Source organism: Neolamprologus brichardi, chromosome 4, assembly GCF_056152115.1.
Source record: "Neolamprologus brichardi isolate AB-2024 chromosome 4, ASM5615211v1, whole genome shotgun sequence".
Classification (NCBI taxonomy): domain Eukaryota; kingdom Metazoa; phylum Chordata; class Actinopteri; order Cichliformes; family Cichlidae; genus Neolamprologus; species Neolamprologus brichardi.
The window spans coordinates 23,449,588-23,474,333 of record NC_142107.1 but is presented as its reverse complement, the minus strand read 5'-3'; the positions used below and the strand labels follow the sequence as shown (position 1 = coordinate 23,474,333).

At 42.3% G+C, this 24,746-nt stretch overlaps 1 protein-coding gene across 9 annotated transcripts in view; it reads right to left on the bottom strand.

Annotated features, from left to right (window-relative positions):
- The window catches only part of rbfox3b (RNA binding fox-1 homolog 3b), a 448,440-nt gene that overhangs the window by 218,600 nt on the left and 205,094 nt on the right, over positions 1 to 24,746 (bottom strand). For 4 of the 9 annotated variants that reach the window (XM_087840096.1, XM_087840099.1, XM_087840095.1 and 1 more), the window contains exon 1: positions 609 to 666. The exons of the other annotated variants lie outside the window; for them this stretch is intronic. In XM_087840096.1, the coding sequence (XP_087696222.1) occupies positions 609 to 611 (3 nt within the window). In that variant the 5' untranslated portion in view covers positions 612 to 666. Of the gene's footprint in view, positions 1 to 608; positions 667 to 24,746 lie in introns of those variants that run through there. 9 annotated transcript variants of the gene reach the window in all.

Here is a 24,746-nt window from a genome sequence, read left to right as displayed (position 1 = left end):
GCCAACAAATGGCGCCGTTGCTTCAATGAGACTATTTGAATATCCCTTTGAAGGCTGCAGATGGACAAGCAATGCTATCATTGCCTGGAAACACAGAAATAATTGGGCAACAGTGGAAGAAGCCTACATTCATGTCTCTGCTGAGACCCAGCTTGGAGTATCTAAATGAACCTCTCGTTCTCCTGCCTTTTGTTTACGTTCCTATTTATCATAAAAACTCAATTACTTATGTTCCCCAACATGTATGGTTATTAATGTTCTAATTATGCTTTTCCCCTCTAATCTTTGCCTCGCAATTTGGGTGATGTATGTTTGAACAATGCACTGAGTCCCTGAAAGTGAATGCTGAATTAGGACTCTATGGATGGTGACAAATTAAAGGGGAAAGCCGACATCCAGTGTCTTTTAAGGTGCTGGGGCACCACTCGCTGCCCGAACAGCTTCAGTGCACCTCTGCGTCGACTCTCCATGTTTCAGGTGTTTTACTGGGACGAGCGTGTCGTCTTCATCATTGCTTAAAGCACGGCTCATGCCAGTACAGAGGCGTAACCTTTTACAAAAAGTATTTACCTATTTAACAAGATAAAGTGGATGAGATTAAAACATACCATTTGTGCTGCCTGTCTTCACTCTACATGGACATCTTCACCTTTCTGCAATCCTTCCTGGCTGAAGAATTGTAAAATGTTATTACTATTATAGTTAAATAAAGTCAAATCTACTATATTACCAACTATAAGCTGAAAATGTAAAGTGCTGGAGAAATTTCTAAACAATTTCTTCAGGAAAAGAAGCAATAAAACACCATGAAAACACCTCACCACTCATAAAACAATATTATTGGGAAACTGTGCATAAAATATCAAAATAAAAATGATTGTTCTTCAGGAAAATGTTCCGCATCAGTATTAAATTGATTAATATCACTGCTGCACATTGAGCTAATCTTAAATACTTTATAGTCTGTTTAATGCCCAGCATCATATTCTATAAATCATGTGTTTGTAGTGGCTGTCCTGTGAGAGCCACATATCTAGGAAACACACAGTTGTTCCAAATCACAGGCCTCTTCAAACAGTACAGTAAAATAATAATTAGAAAAATCAGCTAAATTAAAAGGCTGGATCAGTGTGTGACTTAGTTAACTATCAATAACCACAGTGGATTCAAAATATAAATGAAAAATGAATGTGGAGTGTTAGCAAAGCAGCTGGTTAAACCTATTACACTCAGGTATCCTAGTAGATGCTAATCTGAAAGTGCTGCTAAGATTGCACCTGCTTAACTTGCCTGATTTATTAGCCCGGACATGGTCAGAGCTGCTGCCTCTCCATCATCGTCACAGCTTTCCTTATAAACGGAGTTATTAAAAAAATCTCAAACTCAATCTTCACTCCATCATACATGTTAGCCAAAGCGGTTAACAAGGGGGAACTCCCAGGTTAGATGCTAAATCTCTGAAGCCTGTTTACTTGCAAATGCTAACTCGCGTTAGCTAATTGGCTAATGCTAATGTGTTAGCATACCAAGCACAAATCTAACTGGCGTTAGCTAATTGGCTAATGCTAATGTGTTAGCATACCAAGCAGAAATCATAGCTAATCTCAGAGCAGTGAAAGCTGACCAGCAGCAGCTTGCTTCACACTCTGGTCTCGTCTCAAAGGTCAGAAGTTTATCCAAAACCACTGAAGGAAAAAGCTACTAGCCTCCGAGTTTACTCGGCTTCAGTCACGGACACGCCCTCAAACCTGACAGAGCTGCTTTCATGAGAATGAAATAAGCACAGCTTTCAGCAACAACATCCGACTGCGGCCACAGGCTGGCAGCAATGTAAAAGCTGGATTTACATATTAACTGACAGGCGAAGAGCTTGAAGTAGACAAATAGCTTTATTTCGGTACATTTTAATGTGTATTTTTAGGCAAGTACTGCTTGCCTTGCTTGTTCTAACTAAATGCCACAATTTGACTTAATGGAGTATTCTTCTAAATGATGAGCCACTGCTACACAGCTGAACAGGTTGTGTGTAGTATGTATGTAAGAGAAGTGCACCACGCAAACATAATGACATAAAAGAACCTCAGTACCGAAGCCAGACTGTTGATATTTGGTCAAACTGACTAGAATGAACTATACCTTGATGACAGTTACCAGCTAATTGTAGCTCTGCCAGACAGACAGGCTGTTAGTACAATTACTGAAAAGGCAGCCACATCATTTGTAAGATAATTGCTGCAGAAGAACCAGCAACGTCCACTTTGGTGACTCAGACTAGCAGAGGTGAGGCTGACCGTAAAGCTAGTGTCTACAGCCTCCTGTGTTGCTATGCACCTATCAAAGTGACCCGACTTCAAACTCAAATAAACTCGAAGTTTCACTTGACCTCTATGAAATAATCTACAGAGGCTCAAACCATTCTTGTACCAGACTGAAAACTTTTGGAACCAGCCTCAAGTGGTCACCTGAGGAACTACAGCTTTCAGTGTTTCTGCATTAGCTTTATTTTTAACCCCACAGGCTGTGGTCAGGTCCCCCAGTCATAAGAGGAAATGTTACATTTTTTGCATTGCGACCACGTTGATAAATAAAGCGCATCACACCAGCAGTAATGATTTTACTTTGCACCAAAGTTCATAAAGCTGAGTGTCGTTGGCAGGAAACTAAGTTTTAAATGTCAGTCCACAATCTGTGATTGGTAACCCATTCAACTGTGTTGGACTTGGCGAGTATGAAAGCCAAAAGGAACAATTCACATAAATCTATCGCACTCATCAAACCCTTCAGTGACCTCTCGCGCCCTATGGATGGGAGTATTGTCATCCTTGAAGAGGCCATTCATTTCATCACTGGTTAAAAAGGAGATCACTCAGAGCAACTTTGTATTGACTTGAAGTGACCCTTCTGAGGGAGAAGTAGACCCAAAGCAACATGCCCGACAAAGAATAACAGAGCCGTCCGATCCCTGCACTGTCGGGGTCATGGTTCATGTTTTTCCTATAATTTGTCACTCCTGTGTATGTCCGATAACAAATCTTCTCCTGGGAGCGATCTGATGGAGACATAGAGACAGCTTGTGTTAGATTGCTTATACATGGGGATTTATTCCAGCTCAGCGAGCATGTGCGATTCCATCCAGCCTTTGTTCAACATAAAGCAGAAAGTTGACTAATCTCACCAGCAACAAAACAGATGTGCATTTGGAAAGAGACAAGAATGCACAAAAATAAATAAATAATAAATGACTCCCAAAACAAAGCACTTTTGGCTAGCTCTTCCTATTCTTCTTGTGAAAGGCTATAGGTATGACAGCTTTAGAGGTATGAAATAATGTCAGCGCGAGCCACGAGGAGCCCCTGCAGAGAGGCTGAGAGGGTCCTGTACTGCCTCAAGCAATAAGTGTTCTTCAAGGCTTTTCCTCAGAGCACTTTTACAAGAGCACAAATTAGGTGTAAGGAATGCCGGCGCTGGCGGCGCACCAAGCCAGCAAACAGAGAAAAGAGAAAAAATAAAATAAAAATAAAAATATATTTAAAAAAAAAACGGGGTAGAAACTTGGATGACAGTGAAGAAACGGAGGGCGTCATAAAGTGCGGAAAATAAGCTCTCACTTTCAAACGTTTACAGCGGCTCAAATATCTGATGATACCTCTCATAGCTTTTAATCTTTAATGTGAAAAATTAATCATCCCATTCATTATTTTAATAGCTGTCATTTTTCTCTCCCCAAAGTGATGATTTATAACCATTAAGCCCTGCATAGGCTTGTGTGAGAGGGATTTATCGTAATGTTTGCACCAGGTAGCCTCCAACCATATTTCATTACTCTGACAAGCCATTAAAATGCCCTGGTGATTAAACAACAGCTCTGAGGTCAGTGTGTAAAGCTGTTTCTTTACCCGTGCAGGAGCGCAGCCGTGCAGGGGGGGACCGCTAGCCTAACAAAGCCCCTTTCGCCTCTGGTTCCCTCCAGACTGGCAATCGTACTTATAGATCTCTATCTGTTGTACTGTGCGAGGGCGACAGGGGCAGATGAGAATAATGTGCATGCACAGAAGCTACAATGAAATAAAGTTAAGAATGGGGCTATTACAGCGCTTTTCCTCCGTGGTTTGACACTGTGATAACTGTGCACTTACAGGAAAAACTCCTGCTTCAGATACTCCTATATCCATCTGTCTGCGGGGCTCACAGTGTTCCAGGAGTTATTTTTGTCTTGTCATTTATGCCTCTGGTCTACCCACTACTCCCTTCCACTGCTATTTCAGTTATTGTTTTCCCACTGATCCCACCATATATAGATTTGTCTAGTGCACCCAGGGCGTGAGTGGCAGCTGAAGGAAAATACAAACAGAATTTAAATAAAGTTAGACCTCTGTGAGGTGAACACGGTTGGCGCATCATATGCACCGACTGCCTTTGAATATTAAAAAATGGGAATTTTGTGTCAGGAGTTCCCGTTTTCATTATCTCCAGTTTCCAGTCATGCGCGTAATGTGCCGACATGCCTCAGTCATTACTTCAAGCAGATTTGGGGTGCTCACTGTGAGCGTAGTTAAAACGTGAAAAAAGACAACCGTGTCACAAATGGGACATAGTTAAAAAAGTATTGTTGCTTCATTGCATTCTGGTCTACTGAATTCACCATCTGGAAATGGTATCATTGCCTCTTCCGCCCCAATTTCTGCCTGTTTTGTGTTGCCTGTGTGTGTGTGTGTGGCTGTGATATGGCCATTGTAGGAAATAAACCTTAGTGTTTCATTCTGAAGCAGCGATACCAACACCTGATGTTTCACTTCAGTGTTTTTAACAGATGATGTCCCATCGTTATTTAAAGGAATTACACTGGAACACACCACAACCACCACCGCACGAGGATGGCCTAAAGCGCAGGGACAATGCTGTTTTGTTAGCGGTTAAAAAGGGAAAGTGTCAGTTTTAGCGAACAGATGCATGTATGAACAGCAGGCCAGGGAGCTGCGGGGAGGGTTTAACTCCCTTGCATATACTGTATATCCATGTCTAATGTCCTGAGCCCAATGAGCTGGATTGATCACTGATGCCACATCTGACAGTGACTGACAGTGCCTGTAATTGCTGTGTTTGCTTAGGGAGACGGGCAAACTACCGTGGTGGGACCGCGTGGCAGAAACATGCAGACGTTTCTAAATTACCAAGATTTTCACTTCTGGATAGCAGCTGACTGCTCACTGTGACTGTGGCAGGAATCAGACCTGTTGTCATGACCAGCAAACTCCTGCTCCAAGTCTCGTAAAGGGTACTCACACATCTCGACTTCACAAGTCAGTATTAATTTGAGACGGATTCTCCAACAAAACGCAGCAATTAGATGAGACATGTTTTCGTGAGGCCAAACACGCCCCTGGAGAAGAGCTTGTAGCATGCGGCTAGCTTACCTTTGGTTCAGAATAGATTATTTACTCTGAAACTTTGGTCCGCACCGCTACATTTACTATTTATACATTATGAGAATCAATGTCAGCGTCTGGGTACAACTCTACGCTCTAGGTCGACACAACAAGAAGGAAGGAGGCACCGGCTTGTTGCACTATTCAGCAATTGCACTGATAGGTTAATAATTTAACAAGTTGAATTCTTAAGATGGAAAAGTCCCGAGTTGGCAAAATAAAAATGACAAAATTCACACATGAAAAAAAACAACTTGCCAATATATTTGAAAATGCAGTTTAATCACGAGAGAAAGTACTAATTATATGTAGGGATGGGTACCGGTGTTCTGACATAAACAGTAGTAACCAGACCGAGAAGCAGCGCACATTTCGGTGCTTTTTTTTTCCTGAGCTGTGATACACTTTAGATTCTAGCCAATCATTTTACGTTTCCGAGGATAGTAGGCGGGTCCAGGTACGTACGTTCTTTTAGAGCAGAGCTACAGATTAAAAATGCCCAAGGCGAAGCGGTCAAAAGTCTGGCTGTACTTCACAGCAAAAGATGCAAACTCAGCAGCTGCAACAAGTGCTTTAAGCTGATACTGTGATACTGTCAAAGGAGGTAACACCTCAAATCTGATGAAACACCTGGCGACGCATAGCGTTGTTTTTAAACGCCGGGAAATGCGCCGTATTTGATAGCTTGCTGTGAGACCTTACACCGAGCACATCTACTGCGGGTGTGGTGCCTGTTATCGGACCCGGAGTTTGCAACATCCCCCAAAAACCCGAAGAGGAGAGTCCTGGCCCCTAGCCCTGCCAGTGTAGCAGAAATGATGAGGATGATGATGCAGCAGCAGCCGTTCTTCTCTGCGTGAGTAGCTTCATGTTGTTCGTGTGTAATTTACGTTGAGTAGACTAACCACGTTATTACATTAATGCATGTAAGGTGAACTAGCAAACATCATCATAGCTACATGCAGCTGTCTTCTTGTTTGATGGCAGATACTCCCTTCACCCTGGACAAAAAGGCTAAAATGACCAAAGAAAAAGTGGAAAACAGCTAAACATGAGAGGTTTTTGGACAAAGTTTGTGTTTTTTCCATTGTTTAAGCTGCTTCCAGCCAAGAGTGATACCATATATGCCCCATAGCTGCAGAAAAGGCTAACATTGTTATCTTTTTACAAAAAAACAGCTGAACATGAGAGGTTTTTGGACCAATTTTGTGTTCTCCATTCTTTAAGCACCGGTTTGAGCACTGTTTAAGCACCGGCACAGTTTCAAAAGTACCGGTTTGGCACCGGTATCAGATAAAACCTAAACGATACCCATCCCTAATTATATGCAAAAAAAACCCAACGCAAAACAATCCAATTTGTGGAATGCATTTGCCATATGGTAAATGGATTGTATTTATATATATTTAAGTGCTTAACCCCCCCCAATGTAACAGTGCACCAGCACTGATGCATTAATGTATGTTTTACCCAGAACAAATTTCATTTCCTAAAGTGAAATGTTTTGTATAATCTCTGTTTTTTTCTGAGATAACAAGAAACAATCGCTCTCTCAAATTGATGTAGCGTAGTAAAATATACAATCGTTCCCTCTAAAATGTAGTTAAACAGAAGTTTAAGGTAGTAAGAAGCTCAAAAAAGTACTTTAGTGCTAAATGCACTAAATGTCCGTCACAGCCAGACGCGACTGGGTTAAAGCGTATTAAACCGCAGAAACACATATTGGCAGTTAGATGGGATTTCAGCCTGTGCCAGAATCTAAAAACTCTGTGTTGTTAACATTTACAGCTCCTCATCCTGAGGGAGAGAAGTGATCATCAGTGAAATCACCCTCATAGATTTGAAAGCCTCAACTAAAAACGGGGACATATACTATAGGCTGCGATTTCTGCAGTTTTATTTCTTTTCACCGCTGGAGCTCGGATCGTCGGTGATGAATGGCAGAGCATACTCTCTGGCGTTCTCCTCATGCCACGGCGATCCAACAGTTGTCACAGAAACAAAACGAAAGCTGCAGAGGGAAATTTGCATTCTAATGCGCCCAGAACATCTCATGTTTGTTGTGTCCCCGATGAGAAGTAGAAAAAAAAATAGCGCTAATTTGTAATAGATATCAAAACTCCCAGCATTAAAAAGTTAATTACCACAGCAAATATAGCAGTGATAAACGGCACATAATGCCATTTCTGCAGACGACTGTTGTTTCCGCCGAGCAGAAAAATATTTAGCATCCAGCTGTACTTTTGGATGTGAGCGAAAGGGGGGGGAGGGAGGGCGAAAGGTACTTGTAATTCAGAATATTTTTTCTGCAACTTTGCAAGTTTTCATCTATCAGCAAGGCACATTAAATCCCAGCTGGTCAGATGCTAGACTCCTGATGCTCGGCTTTAGACATGAAACAAACTGCTGCCGAAATGAAAGCAGTTCTCGGAGCTGTGGAAATTCCTCCTACAAGAGTCTATTAAAAATACATGCTCAAATGAATCTTGGTGGTGATGACAAGTTTTACCATATTCTTCTTAAACTTTTAATGCACCCAGCCCCGACTTCAAAGAGAAAATCAAATATTAAGGCTATTATCTAAGCTGTTCTCAATATTATCCAAGCCTGGGTTATTTATATAGCACACTAATCATTGTGTTATATAAGCCCCCCTTTTCGTTTTTGAGCCAACGTAACGATCGAGAGGTGGTTGTTTGTAGTTTTGCAACCTAAAATAAGCAACCTAATTTATATATTTGCTGCAACGAGATTATGTAGATTTATTATAGCAGCTAGCTGGATATTGTAAATGTAAATATATTTATAATTTATGACTGCGGGGAAACAGATCATTTTTAATATAGTGAAAGCAAGTAGTTGGAGTTTTGGCAGAGGCTTGTGCACACTCAACATAATTCGCTCCATCTGTATAAAAAAACTAACAAACAGTGAATGATTATCTGCTCTGATTGAGAGGAATCACTGTAAATCTGGTGCTACCTAACCTGGATCGCGATTGTTTACCCACAAGCGAGACGGTAAATACTCTGGCTGACATTTGAGGGAGGTTAGTGTGCTCGGAGAGCAAAGTGGAAGTGGAGGCTCAGATGAATTTGTCTGACAAATGCTCCTGGAGTATGTGTTGTCGACTGTGCTTCAGCGAGGCCCTGGACTGGGATTTGAGTCTGACTGAAGCCAAGCAAAGCATGCCAGATCACTAATTGCACAATTTAAAACCAAAGTCCCTGGCAGCTTGTCGTTTGAAATGGAGAGAAGAGCCATTGCTTAATCACTGAGCTCAACATAGATCTGCAAGGCTCTCCACCGAGGAACCCCAGACGTACATGGCTGAAGTTCAGTGTCAACAGCCAAAGCAAAGGCGGCACGATTGGCTGCTTTCTGCCGCAGCTGTAATTGAAACGTTTTATGAGCCGACGCCTGCGTGTGATTGGATGCCGAATCGCCGAGCATCAAATGTTGCTGCATTGGCAGTAATTTCACTTTCATTTAATTGTTCATATATGCTAAGAGACAACTGTAGCTCACATTTGGTGGCGGCGCACAGTAGCTGCGCGTCTGATGAATTGGATCTCTCTCTTAAAAGCACTGGACGAATGTTTGACTGCAGTGCAATTAAAATGCAGTTGCATTTTTTTTTCTACCTTCACTGGCACTTGACACATTTATCTGAACTAACACGCCCCTGCTCCCTCCCCCCCTACACGAGCAGGTTCGGGATATTCATGCATTCACTCTGCATGTCGAGTACAGGAGCCACACATCCAGCCACCTGCCTTATCATTAGCTTCTTGAGACAAAACAGTTCTGGGGACTATCGAGGGATAATTACCCACTGGGAAGGTCCCGTGGGAGGTGCATACCTTCCAGACTGATTTTCTGTTCCAGATTGCACATCACGTCTTGTTGTGATCTCATTCTCCTGTTATTCTGTGCCGGTCGCTTTATTTTCAGGATTGCATCACATTTGAGCGGGTGGAAAACAGCAAAACCTTATATTTGTTTGTTTCATATCTCTATTTTTTAAGAGCTGTTGCTTACATAACTACCCATATGGAATAGAAACTTATAAAAGACTTGCATCAGATTTGGCTTGCTTCATATAGTGAATCATATAAGGCTTATATGATTTACTCATGAAAGTAATTCATTACTTTCATATATTGTTTTAGGAAGTATCCAAAACATACAAGTTTCATTTATATAATTTTTCAAGGGATCTTAATCTGTTTTCACTCTTGTGTGCTTTTCATACAAATCTTATAAAGATACAAACTTTATAAGATTTATATATATCTGTTCCATATGGGTAATACTGCCACAGCTGCATCATTCCACTCAAAGCTGAGCTGCACGGCATTGTCTGCTGCGACGGTCCCTGTGTCAGATTAGGTGATTAAATAAAACTGTAAAACATCACCCACTGATACCTGACTGATCATCATCAGGAAGGAAGCGCTAACTATCAGCCAAAGCTGGTTACAGTAGCTCCATCATCCACCGACCTCCTCATTTTATCCACATGTTAAAAAAGTAAGAGACGGGCTACATTCACGGTAGGTCGTCAGTTCACACCAGCAGCATCGTTCTTCTTTTGCTTGGACGTGTTTAGCGTACAGTTGGGCTGTGAATGCTCACAGTTGAACTTAATCCTAACATGCTTGAACGTGCTTTTTTTTGCCGTCCTTGAATAAAGTGTGAATGCACATCCACTACAGCAGGTGGCAGAGTTTTTTGCACCGAGCATGCGCACACACTCAGCACAGTGCAGGAGATACAGGAATCCTCAAGACCCTCAAACATTGATGAAAAGAAAGTTCCAACGACAGAAGACTCCTGTATATCCTTCTGGCCGCAAGTAAAAAGCATCTTACGAGAAGATGGCTTAAGCCTGAACCACCAACAATAGAAGACTGGATACATTCTGTACAAGAGATCTATACGATGGAAAAAGTGTCATTTTCTCTTAAACTTCAGAGGGATACCTTCTACGGAATATGGTCTAAATGGACAGACTATGTTAAGCATATGAGGTGTGATTTTGTATATGATGTTACAACCCTGAGTACTACGTAAACCTACCTGCCCTGCTGCCTCCTAACCCTAGTTTTTGTTTGTTTGTTTGTTAGTTTTTTTCTTCTTCTTTTCTTTTCTTTTTCTGTCTTCTTTATTTTTCAATTATAAGTTAAAATGTGACAGCAAAGAAAGTGTAAAAAGGCAAACTGCTGTTATGTTCAACAGCTGTCCCAATAAAAGAGGTAATAATAAAAAAAAGAAAAGAAAGTCAGAGAGAGACGGAGATAACGAGGAAAACTAACGTCTCCTGAAAGCTAAGATGAGGAAATAGGACCAAGTGTAGCACTTGGCTTCACTGCGACTATGGTGGGAGATGAAGAAATTTTCAAATGTATTTACTGATTTTTTTTAAATTTTATTTTTCAGAATGGTTCAAGTCGGTCAAGAAAATGTTTATAGTTTGATAAGGATAGTTACTTTGTTTTGTAACTATTGTCCATGATGTCAATATGTAAACATTGTTTGTGTTTCTGTCCTGTTCTGTTTGTATGTGGTTTTTTGCTGCTGTTACAACCAAATTACCCCCCCTTGTAGGACAATTAAAGGATTATTCTATTCTATTCTATTAAATGTAGTCGTAGTAGTTTAGAGAGTTGCAGTACTACTACATGCACTTTGAATATTTTCTGTTACAGACAAAAAAAAACAACATTAATAAAGTTATTCTTTGTTTGAAGTTGATCTATAGCTCTTTCTTTTTTCTTCATTTTTCATTTTCTTTAATGTTAATAAGGATACAATGTTATGCAGAGATGTACTTATAATAACAATTTTATAGACAAATGATGCTATTTGGGGGGGCGCCAAATGTTTTCTTCTTCCTAAGGGGGGCGTAGCAGGAAATAATTGAGAAGCACTGTCCTAATGGAAGATTAAAACATTACTAACACTGTTCTGTGAGCAGACTGTGACGCTCCTGATTTACAGTACGGTTGTTTTTCTTGTAAAACATTCGATACAGCGTAAAATGATCGACTGTCGTGGACGAAAACTATTTCGGACCTCGGGTACATGAGGCACCCTAACTGATTTAGGTTAAGCATTAATCGGGCAGAAATACTGCAGATGAACCGGTTATCCGCTGGATAAGTACCGAGTCAATAATACAAGCAAAATAAGAAGTATGCAGTTGAAAGCACTGTAGTGTTGTTTACATTTTGTATACAGATGCTGCACTGCAGAAAAGTAAAATTTTGGGATCAATTTTTAATTAAACATGGAAATAATAATAACAATCATCTCCAAAGAAACAGACATGGAAAAGCACGAGCTACGATAAGAAAGACATCATTCAGCCTTCATAATATATATGTTATATTGCTTCTACAACGTCGCTCTACGGGGCATTAAATTCTCATTTCCTGTTATAGCTATGTTACAGGTTCAGGCGATTCTCCACTGGCTATTGGGAGGAGCCGTAAACATTATTGCTATTGAGGCCAGATTGTATTTTGGTGAGAACATTAGCAAAGAGGCATCTTACTTATTGCCCCAGCGACATGAAACTAGCGGGGCTTTCTTCTTCTTCTTGGTCCTAACAAGAGAATACACACACCACAGGGAGACAGCAGTTAAGAAGGGAAGGAGTGGACCTGCAGACACACACGCACGCACAAGCACGCACAAGCATGCATGCGCGCACGCACGCGAGGAGGCACGAAGTAAGATGGGAAAAAAAAAAAAGTGAAAGAAAATAAAAAACACTGCCCTGAAGTCAATTCCACACTCAAGCAACATCCGTCTCTGATCTGGGAGCATTCTTGCAGCAGCGGCACAACAAGAGTGATGCAGCACTGAGGGCCATGAATTAAAAAGTCAATATGTAAAACCATAGAGGGATGCCATTTTGAAAAAGCGTTCCATCAATGGAAATCATATTAACATGATAAAGGGCAGATTGGTAGACAAGGGCATTGATTCAGTTGCTGCTCCGTGGCCCGCTATGTCCACCTCAACATGTTAATGAATCGCACCGCAAAAGCAGAGGTGGGGTGGGTCGAGGTGAAGTGTGGAAGGCATATGAGGGGAAAGGGAAGGGGGGTTCGCACGAGGGGAAAGAAGTCATCTTTAAAGCAACAGGAGGCGGTTTGGGAGCAGGAAGGTGGCACCCTAGTGAGCTTTACCTTCCACTGTCACATCAGCTGTCATCACTCCTGGATTGTTTTCTGAAGATGAAGTTTTTGTGGAGGTTAGGAAAGGTGGCGGCTGACTTGCACCGATTCTTTTTTTTTTTTTTTGGGGGGGGGGGGGGGGGGGGGGGGGGGAGTAGATCCAATTATAAGGAAGCTTGGGAGAAAAAAGATGAAGTACTGTAATGCCACCCAGAGACCCGGAGTGCTAGCGCAGACACAGCAGAGGTTTCACCCCCTGCTGACCATGACTACAGACACATAGCCTCGAGGAGAGAGCATCCAAGGCTTCACATATGCACATGCGCGCACACACACACACACACACACATACAGAGAGAGAGAGAGAGAGAGAGTGACATGAAAGCAACAAGGCAGTGCTGCCAGGCCAAACAGATGAATTACTTATCAAAGACGTGCACAGCAGACCGGCTATGAGGCTGCAACACACAGACAGCTGGGGCATTATCAATTCACCTTCAATTAGCTGTCCTTGGCACTGCCTGCCAACAGGACCTGGAGAATAAGTACATTCACAATGCATAAGCTCATTCAAAAAAAAGAGCGAGGATCAGGTGGATTCTTTTGAGGAATTCAATTAAAACAGTGTCAACATTTAAAAAAAGAGAAAAGCGCACAGGCACAATTTCTATAGAAGGATAAAAGCAAAGGGATTATTTTCAATGCCATAGGAGGCGAAGACGAAACAGCGAGGGCGGAGGGAGCGAAGAAAAAAAAGAAAAAGCACTTCCTTGGAGTCTGATGGCACAGCACCTTTGTTAAATATGAACTAATTAACTGGAAAAATGAAAGTGTTTCATCTTCATTAGGATCAGACAACAGGAGTATGAAACATAATTGAGAGTAGTTCCACTTTAATAGAATGAACAGAAGTCATTTGGTATTGAAATGTGCAGGATGATTTAGCCAAAAGAAAGTGTATTATTAGATTTAATAAAATACCTACACATGATCAATGCTCAGACCACAGGTGGTAGTTTGTCTCTGGTTCTTCAAATGATTAGGCCGACAAAATAATGGCCAGTCGGATTCGTGTTGCTCCCGCATTGATTACAGCGAGCGGCCCATTTTTCATGAAGTTGAGCTCCGCGCTACATTTATTAAGCCTTTACGCATCTGACATAACAACCGGTAGCCACATAATCACATAATGCACTGTGCACGCTGGATTTGGTGATAACAGGATGCCGCGGTGAGGCCGGTTGATGAGGATGACGAATGACGTCGAGCTAGACGACCAGTAGAGCCAGGACGCATAAACGTTACATCACGTGTCGCTGAAGATGGCCGCGGCGGCCTCCTTCTTCTTGTGACAGGCGCTGCATCAGATTTTGGAACCTGGCTGGGGGGATTTTTGTCCCATTCAGTCTAAAGAGCATTAGCGAGGTCTAACACTGATAAGGCCGGGCTCACAGATGGCTTTCCAGTTCACCCCGAAGGTGTTTGGGTGCAAGGCTGGATTACTCACAGAACTAAGTGTGCCAGTGGCACCAAAAGCATCACATTCACTGCATGTGAGCTGTTAATTTGCTATAAATGTAACTCACTGGACTCAACCTGGATTAATACTTAAAGAAAAACACAAAAAATATGAATTGAAGCACTTCCTGGATATTTTTTAGATTAAAACATGAAAAAAAGAAAGTTTAGACTTTTCTTTCTGCAGAAAAGTGGTGATTTTGCACCAAAGCAAAGTGGATCTAAATGAATATTTTAAATAGATGATCATATATTGATGATATTTGCAGCTCTCATTACATTTGCAAAGATTTCCCAGGCAAAAACAAGCAACTGACAGCAGTAGGGCAGCCATTTTGGATATAGCATTTAAAGGCCATGACTGCTGCAGTGCACTGACAGCCACCTGTGAGCAGGATGTTGTTGTTAAATAAAGTACAAACTTAATTCTCCAGTTTAGTGTCTGCATTTATGTCATATAGAGGAAACTTGACTGTTTTAGTTCATATTGTCTTCACAGTTGCACCAGTTGTGCCGAGTCACATATTGCAATGTCAGATGAGTTGCACTCTGACTCAGGCTGTTGGTAATCTGCCTGCATTTATAAGTTACACAGCAATTATTTGCAAACGTTCTCCAGCATATCCGAGAGTCCATTGGAGCGGGATCGTGATTGTTTGGAACCAGTTGGTCATCGCGACTAGCAAAAAAAAAATTCAATCCAATCTAATTTTTCCAAGTCACAAAAAGGCTGAGGTCCTATTTTTACTCAAGTGTGACTGATGGAGATTTTAGAGGCGCTAAGGTTTAGACAAAGCTGGATTATTGGCCTATGTGGGCCTCGGGAAGCAGAATTCCACCTTGAGGCCTTCAAAGAGGTCAGTCCATCTTTTGGCGAATGGAAAACCTTTTTTTAAATCTGCTTTTGTTTACTGCAAAGGGTTGTCCTTTAACTGATGCCAAAGTTAAAAGCACAACATTTTCTAATATTTTTATACTGCATCACAAGTAGGTCCCCCCGCTGGAACCCAAGCCTTTGGTCCAAACACAGGAAAGCCTTTGCTTACAGTGGATCCACATACTTATGGTCATAAAGTGCACATCACAAGTGTGCTAGAACCCCAGACTTCAAAGAAATAGTAAGGAGTTTAACTCGTGCCGCATGTGACCCCTTCCCCCCACCCCACCGGCCCCTCAAAGAAATGCATGGTGCACAAAAGCAACATGGTCATTTTTAAAAAACATGAGCGCATCACAGAGCTCGGCCACATTGAGACAGCTGTCTTGAGAAACAGTGGGTCTTTATCACTTCAAAGGCTGACATCCCTCGGGCGTCTCGGGGAAGCCGTGACTGGCACTCGTACAGCCCTCTTTCTGCTGCATTTGTCCAATCTTAGAAAGCCCAGAGTCAGGAAACACAAGGTCTTTTCAAAGTTAGTCAACAGGCCTTTGAAGCGCAGCCAACGGAGTCAGCAACCCAGCGACAAGGTGCCGAGCCATTATCATTCAATAGACAGCCGGGATTTTGCATATTTAACAGGAAATTTCACTTTGCTTTTTTGACACGGGGCATTATGCATCCTCTGTACATAAAATCCATCAGCACCTTGCCAATTTTGTTTGTGCTTTTCCCATTTCGCTGGGGAAATGTGTTTCTCTTGCAATGCACACTACATTCAAAACATGAACTGGAATTAAATTATATGTCTGTTTGGACAAACAAATTGGACCACGGGTTCAAGGTAAAGCGTTTTACTCCTTTATTTATTTATTTTCTTAGTTTGTTTGTTTTAGTGCTGATATAAGCTCGTAGGTCGAAAAGCCTTAAAACGTGACATTCGTTATCTTTGCTTGTTTGTCGCAAGAACGTAGGTAAAAACACGACGTCCAGATCTATTTCGTCTTAAGGTCGACGCTAAAACAGAGTTTTATTACAAACAACAAACTAAGAAGATTAAAAAGTCACACCAGCCCAAAGTTCAATCATTTATTTTGACATATTGTTCACTTTAACTACACATTATGATGGCAGCGATTACATTAGGCCTTTTGAATCCATGACTTACGCCATTAATTCCTTTATTTCTTCTATATCAAGGTGCTGTAAAAGGTCATTTAATTTAAATTTGTCCTTTTTTCCCATATTTAATAGATAACCTCCAGACATCCAATTGTTAAACCTTCCTTCAACTGGTTGAGTGGTGTTAGAAAAACAAAACAAAAAACAGAACGGTGTCCACTCTCATGTAACATAAGATTAGCCCTTGTTAGCTATAAAAAGGTAACGAATTAAAGACATTTTGAGTCATCTTTATCTTGAAGATGAAATGTTTCTATCCTGATGGTCGTGATCTATCCACCCGTCGATAGCCCATGAATTTAACTTAACAAGTCCAGGCAATTCTGGTCTAGTTGGTCAGTGCTCTCCATCACCAAGATACAAACACCAAATAAGAAAATATCTTTCAGAAGAATGGCGCTTGATTCCTCTGGCAGAGATCGTGGATCAAGAGTTGGCAGTTCGTCTTGTAATCGGAAGGTTGCTGGTTCAAGCCCCGGCTTGGACAGTCTCGGTCGTTGTGTCCTTGGGCGAGACACTTCACCTACTGGTGTTGGCCAGAGGGGCCGATGGCGCGATATGGCAGCCTCGCTTCTGTCAGTCAGGGCAGCTGTGGCTACAACTGTAGCTGCCTCCACCAGTGTATGAATGTGAGAGTGAATGAATAGTGGAATTGTAAAGCGCTTTGAGGGTCCCGAAAAGCTCTATATAAATGCAATCCATTATTATTATTATTATTATTATCTAAGACCTTGGAAATTTTAAATGTTGAGGTTTAGTAAAGCCGTCCCCGTCAGCTAACTCATGGCTCAACACCTTACAGAGATGCCTTATCTTTTCTTTAGGTTAAACATGCCTCTAGACCAGGGGGTGTCCAACTCCAGGCCTCCAGGGCTGGTGTCCTGCAGGTTTTAGATGTGTCCTTGATCCAACACAGCTGATTTAAATGGCTAAATTCCTTCCTCAACATGTCCCGAGGTTCTCCAGAGGTCTGATAATGAACTAATCATTTAATTCAGGTGTGTTGACCCAGGGTGAGATCTAAAACCTGCAGAACACCGACCCTTGAGGCCTGGAGTTGGACACCATTGCTCTAGGCTGATGGGCCGGTTGGCTATGACCAAACATCGCTTTTGAACGACGTACGTTGGGGCCTGTCTTCTGAGAGGAGCAAAGAGTTAAAAATTCAGCAAACGCCACAGATTGATTGTTTCTAATAGCATTTGTTTAAGAGAAAAGACTCTTTTGTTATGGGCCATTCGTTATTTTAGAGTCTGGAGCACAAACCCAACAGCAAAGTCCATCCACAGAAACACACTGTTGGCATTTACTATTTGGACTTAAGGGCACCGTCTCGTCTCTCTAGCGTCTCCACGAGCTTTGGCGTCCCTCGGCAGCCTAACGCTTTCGGTAATAACGGCGCGTTCGCCCGTCGGGATTCGCTCTGACGAACCAGCTCGAGCGCATCCATTCCTAATGAGCAGCAGCCAGTGACCGTCTTCTCCTGTGGGCTGTCAGCTGTCTGTCCCTTGGTAGATAGAAGGAAGGAGAGCACCCAGCAAACACTCAGCCCCCCGGAAGGGCAACTTCATAGGATGGGGTCCCGCAGTGAGCTGCTAATGATCCATATGATGGCGTAGGGCAGCCATTGTTTGGGCTACATTACCCAGAGAGGGACAAACAATCGTTCGCAGTGTCACTTGATAATGGCCCAAAAAGCAAATCTCACAGACCTTCATTCTTCACAAGGGTAATTAATTCGCTGCTGTGCTGGGATGCTTCGTCTCTTCCAGCTCCTCTAACGCTGCCCCCACCGTACTCTCCCAAAGATTTCCAATTGTTTTGCAGACAATGGTTTCAGAAGGCAGTAAAAGACCATTGATCTGAGGTCTATTTGCAAATACCCATCTCCATACAGAGAAATGCATATTACTGTGTTACGTTAAGCAATTCCACATTTTAATGGGTGGACTATTGATGGTTGGTGCCAACGGAGAGTGGTACCGATGCACTCAAACAAATCTACAACGCAGTCTAGAGGGGATAACACCAGCTCAGCACAATAAATAAAGAAATGGGCATCAAACAGAGGAGGAGGGATTGCGTAACTTTGCAGAGCCCTCATAAAAGAGTTACTATAATGTGCTTCGTGATTGACTTTTGTGATCAATGCCAATGTACATCCTAAAGTCCACGGCAGCAGAGCTCCAAATAAGCAAGTCAGATCTATAGTTCTCAGGCCGGACTACGTAGTAATTACAATCGCCGATTAGCTACATGTGCATTATTGGATGTAATAGGGTGCTGATTAAAATTGGGACATAACTTAGAAGAGATCAAATGAGAGTGATAACAGTAGCGGCCAAAGAGTGGACCTATATCTTTATTCATCATATAAAAAATGCAGAATACATAAGATAAAAGCATTTTCTCCCCCCCCCGTTTCTATATTACCAATAAATCCCACGCACTGAGAGAAATGAATGATCTTTCGACGAAACTGAGACAGCACAAGACAAGACAAATGTCTGTGCTTACATCAAATGTTCCCAGATACGAAACAATCCAACCACACCAATAAAGCAATCAATGCTAACTTAATCTCTACAGCCTCAGCGGCACTTGCTTGCCATTTCTTAGCCCCAAAATGAAGAGGAAAAGAGAGCCTGAAAGGCATAAATAAATAAACCTCAAACCACTCGTTCTATTGCTGCCACTAAGGACGGGGGCGCACAAACAACCATCACGCATCTACAGTATATAGAGCTCATTTTGGATAAGAACGCAGCTTTATTCATGCACAGAGGTGAATTACAAACGCAGTCACTTTTAAATTTGGTTAAATGAGCGAGATAGAGGGAGGTGGGGGGTGGGACGGGAGGCTGAGGCTGAGTCATCTCTGCTAGTCTGGTTGCCCACACTCCTCATGCAGGGGCTGACAGGGTGAGGAGAGCACTTTTTTCTAAGGGGGGGGGAGGAGAACAGAATCTGGCCTAGCCAAAGGTGCTTTGGGGGGGATAAGCTGGGCACTGTGTCTCAAATGGGGACACTCGAGTGGGTAAAGCCTGCCTTAAAGAGAGCTGTGCCTTTTTCTCCCACTGTGACTCTTCATACCTCCATCCATGCAGAACTAAGGGCGCCGCTCGCAGAGATACAAAAGGGACAAAATCACTCTTTCACACTTCCACACTCCCATCTCTGCATACCCAGTGTGCATGAGTGTATGTACTGTACAGCAACACTGAAAACACACACACATACACACACAAGCAGGCACAAGACTGCTCCCTTCTGGTCGCGCCGCGTGGCTACACCGCCTCCCCCGGCCAATCGTCACAATCGGGACCAAAGCGTGGCTGGATATTGTCCAGATGCAGTTTTAATTTCACTAATGCTCACTCAAATGTCAATGGGGTCCAGTGACAAAGGATTCTTAATCCCTCATATGAATATACCACCCAAAGGCAGAGGAGAGGCGTGTGTGTGTGGCAAATACGAGGGAGCTGCATGAGGGGGCATACATTACACACGACTTGTCTCTGGCCTTAATGGGAGCGTTCACTGAATTCAGCTGATATTTAAATCAGCGGGCAGAAAGGGGCGACGAGACAGCGAGAATGATGAGCGTGTCGAACTATTGAACTTTCCCTTATTCACCTGTCCCCGTGTGGAAATGTCTTCCACAAGCGAACGCGGAAGAGTCGCCACAGAGCTGAGAAGGAAAGAGAGAAACGCCACACAAACACACCCATCCCCATCAGCCTAAATCACTTAAGTGGGGCAGAAACAGAAGAGCTTCCCCTCGTCCCCTAAGTGAGATGATGTAGTTTCACTCTATTTGCCCAAATTATACTCTGCTGTCGGTAGGGCCGCTTCGTCCTCAGGAAGTGATGAATCAAAAGTGAAAGGCAAAAACTGCTGCAATTTGACTTTTTTTTTTTTCCTCTCGCTGCCATTAAAACCTGGGAAAAGTCGAAACCTGACGATGTATTTCAGAAACTGCACGACAGTCTGTTCGACTGCAGGTTTGCTTCTGTGCCCATTGTTCTCAAAAATCCATTAAAAAACAGCTTGCAGAGCCATACTGCTGCCTCCACAAATGTAATATACATTGGGCTGCAGCTTTATTGTTTTATCTGTCTGTGCAGCAGTTTTGGTTTTTTAACAAACATCATTTTTATCTCGCAGTCGATTATTGGTCTAATTGGCACTTTATTCCAGTCTTTACGTCGCTTCTCACTCCCGTGGCCGGCGTCAGTCACTCGGCTTCGCGAAACGACGCGTTCCAGCACGAAGGAGGACTTCATTTGACGCGTAAACATACAAAGTATAGTTTACAGGCATCAGATATCAGAGGATGTCTTAGCACTGGAGCTCATACTAGCCTCATTGTTTCTTCGCTGCTGTCCTTTGAAGCCAAAAGTGTGAATAATTCCCATCATTCCAACAATAAGTGGATCAACAGACTCATTTCTTGTCAAATTTCAAGCATCACTTTGGTAAAATGAGGGGACATTAAAGTTCTATTACAAGTGACATTTGCTGATTTTCCTTTTCGTTTCTTTTGAACGTAAAATACCTTCATGTTCACGCTCGGCACAAATCCCGCACACACACAGGGACCATTGTTTCCCTCTAGCAGTGGCCCTCATCAGAAGGGACAGCTCCTGCAGTTTCGGCACCAATAATTACTTGACTTCATGTCATAATCAAATCCCTTTAATAATGGGAACAATTCAGCGATTGCCTGGTGTAATCAAATTAGCCCGAGTCTTTTTGGATTTTCAATTATCTCCAGTCGGCGGAGCACTTTATCCGGGGTGCTGGCTCTAGCTCTGACTCGGAGCTCTGTGCTGCACCGGGGCTGACAGCAGCAGCCTCACAATTACAATGAGGCCGGGCTAATGTGATGACAAGATCGCCTGCCTGCCTTACTTAGCCTTTCATTTGTGCTGGGTCTCCTCCTGCGTCCCCGGCCTTATCATCGTGTCCATGTACCTGCTCCGCACCGAGCAACCCCACAACGCTCTGCTACTTCTGTTTACCGACTCTTTATATGGAGGGCAGCCGGCACTAAAGCTTTGGGTGCGACATTTACCCTTTTACAGCTTCTGAAGAAAAGGTTTGTTGAACGGGTTTGCAGCATCTTCTTATTCATACGGCTCTGCAAACGCACACTTAGAAGCTCCTTTCAGTGCTCGCCACCACCTTTTGAATCAAAGGCAGGTCTTTGACAGTGGAAACCTCCAGTGGGACAAACAGTACCACACAGCCGGATGTAGCAGAAATATGACTGCTGGGTTCAGCTTGTCTTTAATGACGAGGGAAAAAAAACAAGAAAAACAGGTAAAAAATGTACACGAGTGCGCAAAAGGGGGCTTACTTAACCAACATGTGCACACTAATGTGTTAGCGTCTTATTGTTGTTCCATCCTGGACCTTTGCTACACGACTATACTACAAACCTGCTAAGGCTGTAGTTCTTTTCCTTTTTTCTGCAAATATTAAACGGCTTTTATCTTATCAATGAGATCTAGGTCATGAAACAGGAGTAGAAGATCTTTAGATTCCACTGTGATCTTTGAATAATAGATCTAATGTATGAAGACAAGTCTGCCCTGCGATAGCTGTGATAGGCTCTGGCCCAACCGTGACCCTGAATTGAATAAGTGGAGGAAAACGGATGGCTGGTATGAAGTTAAAGATCATCAAGGGAAGAAGGCTGTCACGTGTAGACTTATTGCTGAGCTGAACAATACAAATAAAACCTTTAATTCATAGAAAGTCTGAGCTATGCAAACAACAATAACTATTGGACGATTACATCAGTTTACAGCTGTGTTACTGGATTTAAAAAGACTGGTAATGCCGATATCCCGGGTTTACCCAGTCTGCACGGTTACCACTGAGTCACCAAAAGCCTTACAGCCAGATTCACATACCTTTGGTGTGGGTTCTCCTTATTGCCGTGCCCTCTACTGGAGATCTGTAACGTTGCTGCTGGGCCTCTAATGTGTTGCTGTATGTTTCATGGCTTAGCTGCTGTCATGACTTAAAGTCAGTCGAAGCAGTGAAATATTGCATTTTTCTTGAAAACATCCAACCCTCTGCTTTGTCCTCACAGATGCAACATAGCTGTGAAATACTGCAGCTGGTACCCGTTTACAGATATGCAAGTATAGATGGAGATTACTCCTGAAACTAAAGGCTCAGACTAAAGGTAGTGCTCGTAGGAGAAACAGATTGCTGCTGAACGTTCGGAGAACTCGGAGATTAAGTCAATTAGCTTATTTACACAAAATTTGCTGTGATTTCTGACCCCTTGGCTGTTTGCAGTAACAAAGATACGTTAATTTCTTCCTTATATCTGATCTAAAGGCTGCATGTGTTCCGCTGCTTTCTTCCCATTCAACTGGAAACATTCTGCACCAAAGATCCTGCGAGTTCTTCTAAATAATGGAGTGATAGGAAAAAGCACTGAACAACAAAAATCCTCTAAAACTCAAAATTTAATCAAAGCACAATCCTCTTATGATGCATTATCTAATTTTTGGGGGGGGTTGGGGGTGGGAGCTCAGCTAAATATCTATAAATCAAATGTGTACATTGCTCCCTGAGACTTGGCATCACTTATGCAATTATCTTAGTTTGGCTTTAATGGATAAACTCATGAAATTACGGAGGTTTGTTTCGGGGACATTTGTCCACGCTTCGAAGCGAGCGTTATTATTTCTGCAGCAACATTAAGCAATGCTCTCGGTGTTGTGCAAGTAGCTGCATGTAAAATTTGTGTTGGTGTCATCACTTTTAGATGGGGGGGAAGAACTCGTCACCATAGCAACCTGTAAAAGGGAGCCTTCTAATTGTTCAACGTGGTAAAAACTTGTATTTTAACTCCAGGGTGGGAGTTACTTACCATACAGCAGTACTGTACACTACAAGACAAAAAGCAGGATTATTTTTTAGTGCCTTATGTTTTGTATATTATCATAAATCAATCTGTTAATTTTGTTAATAACCTCTATGCCGTATTGTTTGCTCCCATGCTCCCAAGAGTTTCTTCACTTCTACTGCAGCTTCTGTTCATTTTATACCCAATTATTCAATAAGTGCTGAGTGTGCCAGGAAAGCCTGTTAAACCCACCTGCATGTTTTATTAATGATATCTATATTTCGTGCCAGTATTTCAGTAATTGAAACTCAAAAAGGATCCACAACTATGATTTTTACAAGTAGATGTGGCGCCTCACCACAAGGTGACTCCAGATGAGGGTCGACTTAAAAACAAGCATCCGAAGAAAGCTGGACTGAAGCCTGCTGCTCAAAGCTGCACCAGTGTTTGTGAGAAAATTAGATTATAGTAAAATAAAACAGATTTTCAACCCTCGTGTCGCTCCTGTTAGCTAGATTGTTCTTTCCTCGTATGCTAGCACTGTACCACAAATACACACATAAAAGGAAAGATTTATAATATATAGTTTAATAGTTTACACAGTTTCTTTAATAAATTCTCATTAAACAGCTGCACATCAAAGTTTTTTCAACAACTGTTACTAGCTGGTGCATTTCTTATCTGCACGATTGCTGCTAATGAGCACTTCTGAAAAACGTTGTGTGAGCGTGTGTATTCATATGTTTGTGGGGACCAAAAATTGGAAGTTTACTATACCAACAACTCTTATGGGGACCAAAATCCTGGTTTGAAGGCTGTTTTGAGACTCAAAATGTGGTTACATTGTGTCAATTAGATGTCCCCATAAGCGATGAATACCAAACATGTGTGTGTGTGTGTGTGTGTGCTCTAAAAGGAACGTCCCCACCCAGCGCAACAGTGCAGCTCGTGTTTTTTGAACCATACCCGAGCTCCATAGTTCAGGAGAACATATGTCATACATTGCACCTGATCACATGCTCTCAGAAATTAAGCAGCATATCAGTTTTTTAGACCCTTCATTTCAGTCGCGTCTCAGAAACGTAGCTGTTATATTTGATAGTTCGATGTCTCTCGAGAAACACTCTAAACAACTTGTCCGGAACTGTTTTATCATCTAAGAAACATTTCTAAACTCAGACTGGTGTCAAAGGCAGAACTTGAGATGATTCGTGCTTTTATTTCTTCTCGTTTGGATTATTGTAACGGCCTTTTGTAACGGCCTTCAGTCTGTACAGAATGCAGCGGCGAGACTTTTAACTGGCACAAACAAGAGGTCACACATTACTCCAGTTTTGGCTTCTCTTCATTGGTTGTTGTAACTAACTGTAAGTTGTAACTTTTAAAGCTCTGCATGGTGAAGCTCCCCAGTATATCTGTGACCTGTTGAAACCTCATGCTTCATCCTGAGCACTTAGGTCTTCAGGTCAGAGGCTACTGGTGGTCCCACGTACTGGGTTTAAAACACGTGGGAATCGAGCTTTTCAGGCACCGAGGCTGTCTAGACTCTACTGACTCCTTTAAAAAGCAGCTGAAGACATTTTTATACAAATGGGCTTTTAATTAATTTTAACTTGTATGTCTGATCTTATTGTAAAGCACTTTGTGATTTTTATCTGTGAAATGTGCTATATAAATAAATTTTA